The sequence below is a fragment of the Schistocerca serialis genome, chromosome 4, assembly GCF_023864345.2.
Source record: "Schistocerca serialis cubense isolate TAMUIC-IGC-003099 chromosome 4, iqSchSeri2.2, whole genome shotgun sequence".
NCBI classification, from domain to species: Eukaryota; Metazoa; Arthropoda; class Insecta; order Orthoptera; family Acrididae; genus Schistocerca; species Schistocerca serialis.
The window spans coordinates 692,663,581-692,675,811 of record NC_064641.1 but is presented as its reverse complement, the minus strand read 5'-3'; the positions used below and the strand labels follow the sequence as shown (position 1 = coordinate 692,675,811).

Sequence of the window (12,231 nt, the reverse complement as noted above, 5' to 3'; positions counted from 1 at the left end):
TCTATAAGCTTGACAAGTATGGGATCAAGGGCAATTTTCTAAATTGGCTTACCTCATACTTATCAAATAGGAAACAAAGAGTGACTGTCTCATCAAATGCAGCAAATTACTATTCAAAGTAGAAAACAGTAGCCCAAGGTGTCACTCAAGGCTTGATTCTAGGACCTGTTTTGTTTTTGTTCTATGTTCATGATTAACCGAACAATATATAAGCTCCATCGATTTTATTTGCAGATAACACATCTGTATTAATCGAAAACCAGGAGCCAGAAAACATCCCTCTCTACATAATAAACACAATGAACAAACTAGAAACATGGTTCAAACTGAATGGATTAAGATTGAACATCCCCAAAATCCACATGGTCCATTTCAGAACAAAACAGTCAAAGCCTCAAGAAATTAAAATAACTCATAAAAATCAGGATATAGCAGAAGTGGATTCTGAGAAGTTTTTAGGGTTAAAAATTTAAATTGGAATAAACATGTTGACTACCTGTTAAACAAATTATGTAGCTTTGCAGTTGCTATGCAAATATTAGCTGGTGCAATAGACATGAATACAAGGAAAATTGCATACCACAGCTACTTTCAGTTAGTTGTAAGGTATGGTATTATTCTGGGGGGAAATTCAAGCAATATTGCGCATACTAAAGTTACAGAAAAGAATAATAAGGAACATGTTTGCTGCCCATCCAAGGACACTATGTCGTGCACTATTTGAAAAACAACAGTTACTAACAGTTCCCTCCTTATACATCTATGATGTTATCATCTTTCTACACAGTAATTTAGAGTTATTCGAGAAAAACTATTTCAATTACACGAATAACACAAGAAACAAAGACAATTTTATGCTTCACACTCATCGCTTAAACCTATATGGGCAGTCTCTTCAGTATATGGTAATGAAAATTCATAGCAAGCTAAAAGGAAAGAATGTTCTGAGTATGAACCTAGAGACACTGAAAACAAAGCTATATGATATACTTGTCAAACGCTGCTACTACACTGTTGAGGAGTTCATGAAGGATGAACTGAACATTTGAGCACGATAAATTTACATAGAGTCTTGTGTGTAAATGTAGCTGTCCTTCAAAAAAGGGAGGAAAAAAAATGGTTCAAATGGCTCTGAGCACTATGGGACTCAACTGCTGAGGTCATTAGTCCCCTAGAACTTAGAACTAGTTAAACCTAACTAACCTAAGGACATCACAAACATCCATGCCCGAGACAGGATTCGAACCTGCGACCGTAGCGGTCTTGTGGTTCCAGACTGCAGCGCCTTTAACCGCACGGCCACTTCAGCCAGCAAAAGGGAGGAAAGAAAAATGAAAGTTTATATTAATGTTAAAATTCTTTGTACCAATTAGGCCTAAGTTCTGTTATCCATTTTTTTGACGTATCTCCTGTACACTAATCAAATGATCAGAAATTGTATATTATGAGACGAATAAAACACTATTCACATATTGGTGATGGTATCCACAGCTTTCAGTATGGCATCAGCTGCAATCATATGAGCGAGTGTGAATGTTATAGTGCAGGTTATGAGATTAGGGCTGTGACAAGAGTTACATACAAGGAAGAAGAAACCCAAATGATGGATCTGAGAATAAATTTTGCAGAGGGAGAAATCAGGGGCAAAATACATTTATAAAAGAAATAACTCTCTGAGACGAAAATGTTATCTGCAATGGCAAACTAGTTAGCAGCTGGCATGTAAATATCATCTGCAGACACTCCACTCTTCCAAGAGTCTTACTGTATTCGTTGATGTATAGATTTCTGTTGGAATTGTGTGAGCAATATATTTCGTGTGAGACGGCGGCAAAGTGCATCATGTGGAATATAATAGACGTCTCTGGTGCTATAGTACACTGAATACTCTGAATTTTATGTATGTAATAATTTCCTTGGTTGCTATGTTCGATGTATTTTACCTGGAAGTGCAAATATAGTTACTGGCACTAAATGTCTTTTACTCACTATTATTTATTCAACTGTGTCGACTCTAATAGGTTATGGGCCCAGCGATGCATTTGGAATATGTATACACATAATACAATAGTGAGAAAGTATTGGAAAAGTTTCAAGTAGTGCACTTGCATTAAGTACGAGTTATCCTTGCAACACGAATGCAACTCTTTAGTATTATTCTTTGGTATTATTCTTTACATCAAGAAAGATCAAAGTTCACGTTAAAATGACCATGGCACAAATTCCGCAGATTGAAAGACTTATGGGTCGCAAAAACTATGCAACATGGAAATTTGCAGTAGAAGCGTATTTACGTTTGGACGACCTATGAGATGTGGTGGATGGGACAATGAAATCCACAGATCAGAATTATTCAATTAAGGATAGGAAAGCAAAATCAAAGTTGATATTACTAATTGACCCAGTAAATTACGTTCACACTGAAAAAGCTGCGACAGCGAAAGAGGTCTGGGACAAATTATGAAGTGCATTTGAGGATGGAGGTCTTACAAGGAAAGTAGGCTTATTACGTGAGTTAATTACCACTCAGCTGGACAAATGCAAGAGTGTATATGAATGGGTCAACAAGATAATAACTACATTGAATCGACTGAAAAACATTGGGTTTGAGATCGCTGACGAATGGATAGAGACACTAGTGTTGGCAGGACTGCCTGAAAGGTATGTGCCTATGATTATGGGGCTGGAAAGCTCAGGGACGCCCATCACAGGCGACAGTGTTAAAATGAAAATCCTACAGGATGTAAGGTGCACTTCAAGCTGTCATGTGTAGCAGAAGGAAACTGCATCTGCTTTTTGTTCAAAAAAACAAAAGGATGAAATCAGTGAGGTGCTATAGATGCCAGAAGACGGGGCATAACGCATCTCAGTGCTGAGAAAAAGTAAACCCAATGTCAGACACGTAGAAAAAGAGGTATGTTGCTGATAGCCCAGTGAGAGGGACCAATGATATAGTTAAGGCACTCTCATGTTTCTATTCTTTTGGAGATGTGGGTAATCGTCAACTGGAATGGAGTTTAGACTCAGGTACATCTATGCATATTGTTAAAGACAAATCTCTTCTTTATGATGTTAAAGATAAGATTCATATTGGAATATCTACTGTTGATGGCAGCAAGCTCAAGTGTCATTTAGCTGGAAAACTAGACCTACATGTAAGTGTAGATGGTGAACCCGATATAGTTACAGCACATGATGTTCATTACATAAAAAATTTAGCGACTAACCTACTGTCTGTAGGGGAAATTGTCAAGAAGGGAAATACGGAGCAAGAGTAATCAACAAAAATGGTGAATTTATCACTACAGCAAGTAATGAAAGGGGTATTTTTAAGTTGGATACCATTGAGAGTAAACATAGATATGTTTGTCATCCAGTACACTCAGTGGAAGGTTTTTTATGGCACTACAGACTTGGGTACCTAAGTAGAAAGAGTATGTCTTTAATAATGGATATGGTAAAGGGAATACAGAATTATAGTGTATCCAAGGACCCTTGTGAGATATGCTTAAAAGGAAAACAAGCGAGGCTACCTTTTAAGACTAGGAAAAGTAAATCTACAGAGGTATTACAATTAATCCATACAGATGTATGTGTGCCAATAGAGTGTGAATCCATAGATGGGAGTTATTATTTTCTTACATTTATTATTCACGATATACTCATGTCTATTTTCTTAGTTCCAAAGGCCAAATGAGTGAAATATTTGAGGAATATCATAACACGGTCGAAAGGTGGATGGGAAAGAAGATTAAGATCATCAGGTCTGATAATGGGAGAGAATGTATTAACCAGAAATTGAAGACACTTCAGGCAAAAATGGGAATCAGGCTTCAAACTACCATAAGGTACAGCCCATCTCAAAATGGGGTTGCTGAGAGGGCTAATAGGACCATTGTCGAAAAAGCAAGTAGCATAACAACTGATGCTGGATTATCAAATGATATTTGGGCAGAGGTGGAATATCTGAAAAATTGATCGCCTACAAAAGCTTTAAGTACTAAAATCCCCTATGAGATATGGGTAGGAAGAAAAACTGACCTAAGGGTTTTTGTGTGTCATGCAAAGGCGCACATTCCAAAACAGCCGAGAGAAAATGAGAGCCAAAAGGTAAAAAATATATTTTTGTAGGCTATTGTGAGAATTCAAAGGGCTACCGATTAATAGATCCATTGAATAAAAGGATATTTACAAGCAGAAATGTAGTATTCTTTGAAACTAGAAAGGACTCTAAAGAGAGCAAGACTACTAAGTTAACTACACCTATTTCCGAGAGTGAAATCTTTTGTGAAGAAAGAGAAAGTGAAGAAGAGGAAGAGGATAGTCAAAGGCAAATGGAGACTATTTGTGATGACAATTAGTTTGAGGACGAACAAAATGAAGAGAACAATGTAAGACGTTCTTCTCGTGTGCCAAAACTGAAAGAATATCCGAATTTTGAGATGTATGCAGCCCAGTCTTTTTATGATGAGCCAACAACAGCAGAAGAAGCAATGGGCAGCCCGAACTCTCACGAATGAGACAATTGGTGGAGAGGGAATTGGAATATTTATCTCAGAACGAAACATTTGAATGGGTAAATATGCCAGCAGATAAGAAACCATTACAGGCAAGATGGGTATTCACTTTGAAGAGCCCCGAAAATTCATCACCAAGATATAAAGCACGACTTGTAATAAAAGGATATTCAAACAACGGTAGATTACAAAGAAACTTTTTCAGCTGTAGTCAAGTATTCCTTGGCAGCAAAACAAATTTTAACAATTTTAACAGCATATTTAAATGGAAAACTGGAGGAGGAGGAGATATTCACCAATAAAAAAATGGAAATGAACGTTTGGCGTCATTGGCAGGGAGGCCCCTTATGAGGCAGGTCCGGCTGCCTTGGTGTAGGTCTTATTACATGTAATGCCACATTGGGCGACCTGCGTGCCAGATGGGGACGAAATTATGATGAAGGCCACACAACACCCAGTCCCCGAGCGTACAAAATCCCTAACCCAACAAGGACTCGAACCCAAGCCCTTTAGGACGACAATCCGTCACGCTGACCATTCAGCTATCGGGGCAGACTATTCATAAAGAGATGTCATGAAAACCAGATCAGAAAGGGAAAAAGATTTGGCGTTTGCGAAAATGTATTTATGGACTTAAAGAGAGTGGACATTGCTGGAATCGATGTCTACACAAAACCCTAATAAATGTGAATAAGTAGCAATCTAAGGCAGATCCCAGTATATACTATAAAAGGGGAAGAGAAGGTATAATAATAATGGCAATATGGGTGGTCTTCTTCTTTATCTGACTGAAAAACGAAAGCCAAATGAGAACTTTTAAGAAGCAGCTGCAAACTAAGTTTAAGGTGCGTGATTTGGGAGAAGTTAAACGTTATTTAGGTATGTAGATCACTAAGGATGAAGAGACACAAGAATTGAGCATAAATCAATCATAATATACAGAAAAAAATGCAAAGAAATTTGGAATGAGTGATTGTAAACCCATAACTCCTCCAGTAGAAATTGGAGTGAAGTTAAATATAAATGAGACAGATGTGGAACGTGATATGAATGTTTCATATTTAGAAGTAGTAGGGAGTCTGTTATATTTTTCTCAAACGTCACGAACCGACATTGCTTTTGCCACCAACGCAGTGAGCAGATATTGTAGAGGCCCGAAGGAAAAGCACTGGAAAGCTGTGAGAAGGATATTCTGATAACTAAGAGGAACTTCAAACCACAAACTAAGATACCATAGAGAAGGTAATGCAAACCTAGAAGGCTACAGCGATGTGGAGTGGAGGAATGAACTGGCTCCTACTTTAAATTAATGGGGGGCCTCATTTCATGGTCCTGTCAAAAGCAAAAAGGCTGTTGCATTGAGTACAGTAGAGGCCTAGTATATGGTGCTATCTTACACCACACAGGAAGCATTGTGGCCAAGAACATTAATATGTGAAATAGAACCCAATTTAATTGTGGAACGATCTTCTGTGACAATACAGGATCCATTAATCTAGCTAAAAATGGTGTCATTAGTGCTACGACACAACATATTCATGTATGGGACCATTTTATTTGGGGCCACATAGAGTGACAGAACATTGCCGTGGACTACCTGCGCACAGAAGACATGTTGGCTGACCTTCTGACAAAACTCTTGGACAAAGAAGAGTTTAAATAGATTGTGGGGCTATTTGGCTTATCTTGTGAAGGCAAGCCACAAAATATATGTTCAAGGGGGGGCGTTGGAATTGTGTGAAAAATATATTTCGTGTGAGACGGCGGCAAAGTGCATCATGCGTAATATAATAGACCTTTTTGGTGCTATTGTACGCTCTTAGTTTTATTTATGTAATGTAATGTTGTGTTAGATGTACTTTACCTGAAGGGAAAATTTAATTACTGGCGCTAAATGTCTTTCACTATCATTTATTCAACTGTGTCGACTCTATTAATTTCGAGTAACTAATTTTTATGTTAACTGGTGCCACATCACATGCAGGGACTATTGCCTATATTTAATCCACAATTTATATAGTGCTTGATCTCACAAATCACGAAGTTTATACGACTCTCAGTTTTGGTTAGATATTAAGTTTCTTTATTTATTCACCCAAAAACCTTTCAAGATTGTGAATGCGTCATTGGTTTGCACACACACACACACACACACACACACACACACACACACACAATGTTAGAGAAAATTACACATAGGTTGTTCTTGTAGTTCTATAAGTTGCGGGAGTGTACCCGCCGACCACTATCTCGATTTCTTTTTTCTCAGTAATAAAATGCTCGTGTTTCGAAATACAACCATCAGAGCAGTGGTGGAAGGAAAGTGGTGCAACACAGTAGAACCAAGTTGAACTTTTCGCGGCATGACAAATGTTGCTTCTCCCTAATTGCGTCACTGAAAACTGGGAGTTCACACGTGCAAGTGCAGTATGCCACTAGCAGTGGCGACATTTTTGTTGCTTGTGTGAACCCGGCTGTAATTGGTGATGTTCTTTTGTTTACACCATGTGCTGTAAGCAATTAGAAAGTGAGTAAACATGGCTACGCCGGGGAAGAAGCGTAATGTTGATGTGGAGAGAAACCTAGAAGACAAGGAATCAAGTGGCAGCAGCGATGAGAGCTCTGAATATCCAGAACAAGAGGAATACATGGGACAAAAAGTATGAACGAAGATAGATGTATGGAGCAGTAGCTCGGATGAGGGTATATGCCGGTCCGCGTGTTACTGCACAGAAGTGTTATTCCATCATGATGATGTTATTCAGCATTGTCATGTCTTGTTTCACAGGAGATTCAGGTTGATTTCGAGGGAAGAAATCCAACCGATTCTGACTTTCATGGAATCAAGCAGTTACTGCAGCAACTGTTTTTGAAAGCCCATGTCAATCTGTCAGAACTAACAGACCTAATAGTTTCTCAGAACTACGTTGGAAGCGTTGTGAAGGTAAGCAGTTCCATGCAATGCATAATTATGTTTTGTTACCGACAGATGCCACTGATTTCGAGGCTTGAGTTTTGATAACTGCAAAGCTTTGTTGTGCCCCTTTGCAGAAGCACAGCTTACAAGGTTAAATTTTTGTATAGGCCGATTTTATTTTTTTCAGTTTAGCACGTCAGGTAGATAAATGTATACACCATTTATTAGATGGAATTAATTTCCCACTTGCAGTAATGTTCGGGCATCTTCTTACTTTTGCACCTTTCATATGCTGTTTACGTAATGGGGGATATTCAAAATAAATGTAGTGAATTATTATAATAATGGTAGACCTTGGGCTACGCCACAGGTCAGTCTATTACTACAATCTTTATTTTGTATGCCAAGTGTCACATAGAAGAAGACCTCGAGCTATGCCACAGATGAAGTTTTTCTTCAGAATCAATATTAAAAGGTAGACACTATCACACCCGAATCTTATTACATATCTGACTAATATTAGAGTAATTTAGTGTATATTATTTACGTGTATTGTATGACAAATATTGAAAATGTAAGTGGATGCCAGTGTAAAACTTACCAGTTATTTGAGTGCACATAGTTTAAACTTATTCTTGGGTTTATAACCATGCTGATGCTTGTAAACATACCCCTTTATTTACTTCTTAGGCAGTTGTATCTTAGAACATACATCACATAGGCATAAATTATTTACCTACATCTGACTCTGCTATTTAATTTTGCAATTCAAGTTTCCTTGGAGTAATCATTTGTGATGATGTTTATAGGACAGAGGAAAAGAGCTGCCAGGTGAGATGGTTTGTGGTCAGATATTGATCTAATTTTTACACACCCTGGTTTCAATGTATATAGTTATCTGGTTCCAGATTCCTTGTATACATTGAATGCCAAGTATTTGTTTGGGATAGTGGTCTTCTTACGCCAACAAGTATCTAGGTCTATTTCAACATTAGTTATTTTTCGTTTTAGTGTATTTCAGGGTTCATGTTATTACTTAAGTTCATTGTGGGACAACATTGGCATTATCCACTGTGATTTGTCGGGAATGAAAGTGAATGTGTTAATAGTTGGTTGTAAATACTTAATGAGAGAGCAGCCGATTGACCATGCATTTTGTAGCTATGAAATGAAGTATTTGCGCCAAATACTGAGTGGTACAGATTGGTTAATATACACTCCTGGAAATTGAAATAAGAACACCGTGAATTCATTGTCCCAGGAAGGGGAAACTTTATTGACACATTCCTGGGGTCAGATACATCACATGATCACACTCACAGAACCACAGGCACATAGACACAGGCAACAGAGCATGCACAATGTCGGCACTAGTACATTGTATATCCATCTTTCGCAGCAATGCAGGCTGCTATTCTCCCATGGAGACGATCGTAGAGATGCTGGATGTAGTCCTGTGGAACGGCTTGCCATGCCATTTCCACCTGGCGCCTCAGTTGGACCAGCGTTCGTGCTGGACGTGCAGACCGCGTGAGACGACGCTTCATCCAGTCCCAAACATGCTCAATGGGGGACAGATCCGGAGATCTTGCTGGCCAGGGAAGTTGACTTACACCTTCTAGAGCACGTTGGGTGGCACGGGATACATGCGGACGTGCATTGTCCTGTTGGAACAGCAAGTTCCCTTGCCGGTCTAGGAATGGTAGAACGATGGGTTCGATGACGGTTTGGATGTACCGTGCACTATTCAGTGTCCCCTCGACGATCACCAGTGGTGTACGGCCAGTGTAGGAGATCGCTTCCCACACCATGATGCCGGGTGTTGGCCCTGTGTGCCTCGGTCGTATGCAGTCCTGATTGTGGCGCTCACCTGCACGGCGCCAAACACGCATACGACCATCATTGGCACCAAGGCAGAAGCGACTCTCATCGCTGAAGACGACACGTCTCCATTCGTCCCTCCATTCACGCCTGTCGCGACACCACTGGAGGCGGGCTGCACGATGTTGGGGCGTGAGCGGAAGACGGCCTAACGGTGTGCGGGACCGTAGCCCAGCTTCATGGAGACGGTTGCGAATGGTCCTCGCCTATACCCCAGGAGCAACAGTGTCCCTAATTTGCTGGGAAGTGGCGGTGCGGTCCCCTACGGCACTGCGTAGGATCCTACGGTCTTGGCGTGCATCCGTGCGTTGCTGCGGTCCGGTCCCAGGTCGACGGGCACGTGCACCTTCCGCCAACCACTGGCGACAACATCGATGTACTGTGGAGACCTCACGCCCCACGTGTTGAGCAATTTGGCGGTACGTCCACCCGGCCTCCCGCATGCCCACTATACGCCCTCGCTCAAAGTCCGTCAACTGCACATACGGTTCACGTCCACGCTGTCGCGGCATGCTACCAGTGTGAAAGACTGCGATGGAGCTCCGTATGCCACGGCAAACTGGCTGACACTGACGGCGGCGGTGCACAAATGCTGCGCAGCTAGCGCCATTCGATGGCCAACACCGCGGTTCCTGGTGTGTCCGCTGTGCCGTGCGTGTGATCATTGCTTGTACAGCCCTCTCGCAGTGTCCGGAGCAAGTATGGTGGGTCTGACACACCGGTGTCAATGTGTTCTTTTTTCCATTTCCAGGAGTGTATTTGGAAGAACAGGTGGTGTTTATTTATTTATGACAATATTATGCAAAGGATAGATTGCTAATAACCATATAGCGGAGATGTTGAGTTGCATTGGGGGGGGGGGGGTGTAAGCTTCCGGCCACAGAGGCCTTCATCCAAATTAGACAAAACACATACGCATGCCCACGCTTGCACATGTGCGAGTGCAACTCACAAGCAGAACAAGAGTCTCAGGATGCTATTTGGTGTGTAGTATTTTATCCTTTTCGTAATATTGTCATTATTCCATCGTTGATTTTACATTATTTATTTATTTATTTATTTGTCCATAGAACATTTGGTACAATAGTGTCAGACAGGTCAGAAACATCCGAAATAATATATACATATAAAACATTTGCCTAATCAAAGGAACCATCCCAGCATTCACCTTAGAGACAAAGGGAAACCTTGGTAAATCCAAATTAGGATGGCTGGACGGGGGATAAACCCCAGCACTCCCAAATGTGAGTCCAGTACACTAAAACAGGAGTAGTCACCTCGCTCAGAACATGATTGGGACTGGAATAACAAAATGCATTGTCAACACTGTTAGTCTAACATGCACTGTCAGTAAATAAATGATAAAGAAATTTTAAAAATAAAACCATTATTAAAAAAGTGAAAACACATGAACAAATTACATAACACTGCAGAAAAGTACAAATGCACATTAAATCAGTCAGTGATATGGGTAAAACATGAAACTTTGATTTAAAACACCTCTATAAAAATAAAACACATGAGCATGATATATAGCAGGAGCACACAGAAACCTGCCATCACTAACCATGACAATTAGGTTAGCACCAGATCATTTCTCAGCAGAGGTGTGTTGCACTGCGCTTTAAACAAAAAATCAACAACAGGGACTTTCTTTGCAAAGACAGACACGGCACCAGTGGCACATCAGTTAACAGAATAATCAAAAGAATCCAACAATGAGCCAGGGCCTAGTAATCCTATAAGCTAACATTTTCATGAACATTGTACAAACACTTTTCAACGAGAAATGATTTTAACTCTTGATCTAAATGTCTCCAACATCTTTATTAATGAAACTTCCTGGCAGATTAAAATTGCGCACACTCTGCTGCAGAGTGAAAATCTCAATCTTTATTAATGTTTGCAGCACGTTATAAAAAATGATAACAAAGTGGCTCACATGTCTTTGAGTATGGGTGGTTCTAATTTGTTCTATATTGTGAGACCCACAGTTGTGTGTTAGAACTATGGTAATTGGAGTTGGTTAGTGGGTCACCAAGTCCAACTCTTGTCATCAACACACATTTGTATATGTACAAGGAGGGAACAGTAAGCAAACAGAGCTTTCTTTCTTTCTTCTTCTTCTTCTTCTTCTTTTTTAAAATAAGGAAAAAAAGGAAAGAAAATAGGGGCTTGCAGTGATCACTGGCCAAGTTACGTGACAAGATTCAAATACCCCTTTTCTGTAAAGTAAAAATATCATTTAATTGACTGCTAATTTTGCACCATAAAACTGCTCCACAAGCTACAAGGGACCGGAAATAACCAAAATAAGCCATTCTAGCAACATCTGGGGAGCAAACTTTAGAAATAATTCTCATAGCAAGTTGTCACATATTCTATAAACTGGGAGTCTGTGGATCTTTTCATTTGAGCCTGATGTAATCCACAAACTAGATTTTGTGATCCAAGATGAATGGCCTGTGATCAGTTTTCTGGGAAAACATATTTCGAAATTGGATGTGAATGTTGAAGAGAAAACAAAAGCATTGTTACTACTTGTCTGAGAAAGCACTTCTGACCAGGATTCGTTACTTAGACTACCAACAAAACTAGCACAATTTTCTGCAGAAACATTTCTTTTACGATAGAAAAATACGTTTCTTTTTTTCGCAGGAACTGTAAGGATAGGACATTAAGACCAGATAGCCCTAAATCAGAGTTAATAATTTATACCTCTGTGGTATCAATATTTGAAGGAAGGTTGTCCACAAGACTTTCTGTGTGTTATTATTGTGGGCTGTTAATAAGAGGAAACATGCTGAAGCTATGCAATACATTAAGAAACAGCTTCCTAGATGTAGATTCACAAGCATAAGATCTATGTTGAAGTCTTGACAGACAATTATAGTAGCTTTTTCAGTGAACATAAAT

General features: G+C 39.8%; 1 protein-coding gene across 1 annotated transcript in view; it reads left to right on the top strand.

Moving 5' to 3' along the window:
- Positions 1–7,013: 7,013 nt before the first annotated feature.
- LOC126473193 (protein BCCIP homolog) overlaps positions 7,014–12,231 on the top strand; it is a 50,326-nt gene continuing 45,108 nt past the window's right edge. Inside the window, exons 1-2 of the mRNA XM_050100088.1 lie at positions 7,014–7,177; positions 7,306–7,461. Of these exons, the coding sequence (XP_049956045.1) occupies positions 7,055–7,177; positions 7,306–7,461 (279 nt within the window). The 5' untranslated portion in view covers positions 7,014–7,054. The remainder of the gene's footprint in view (positions 7,178–7,305; positions 7,462–12,231) is intronic.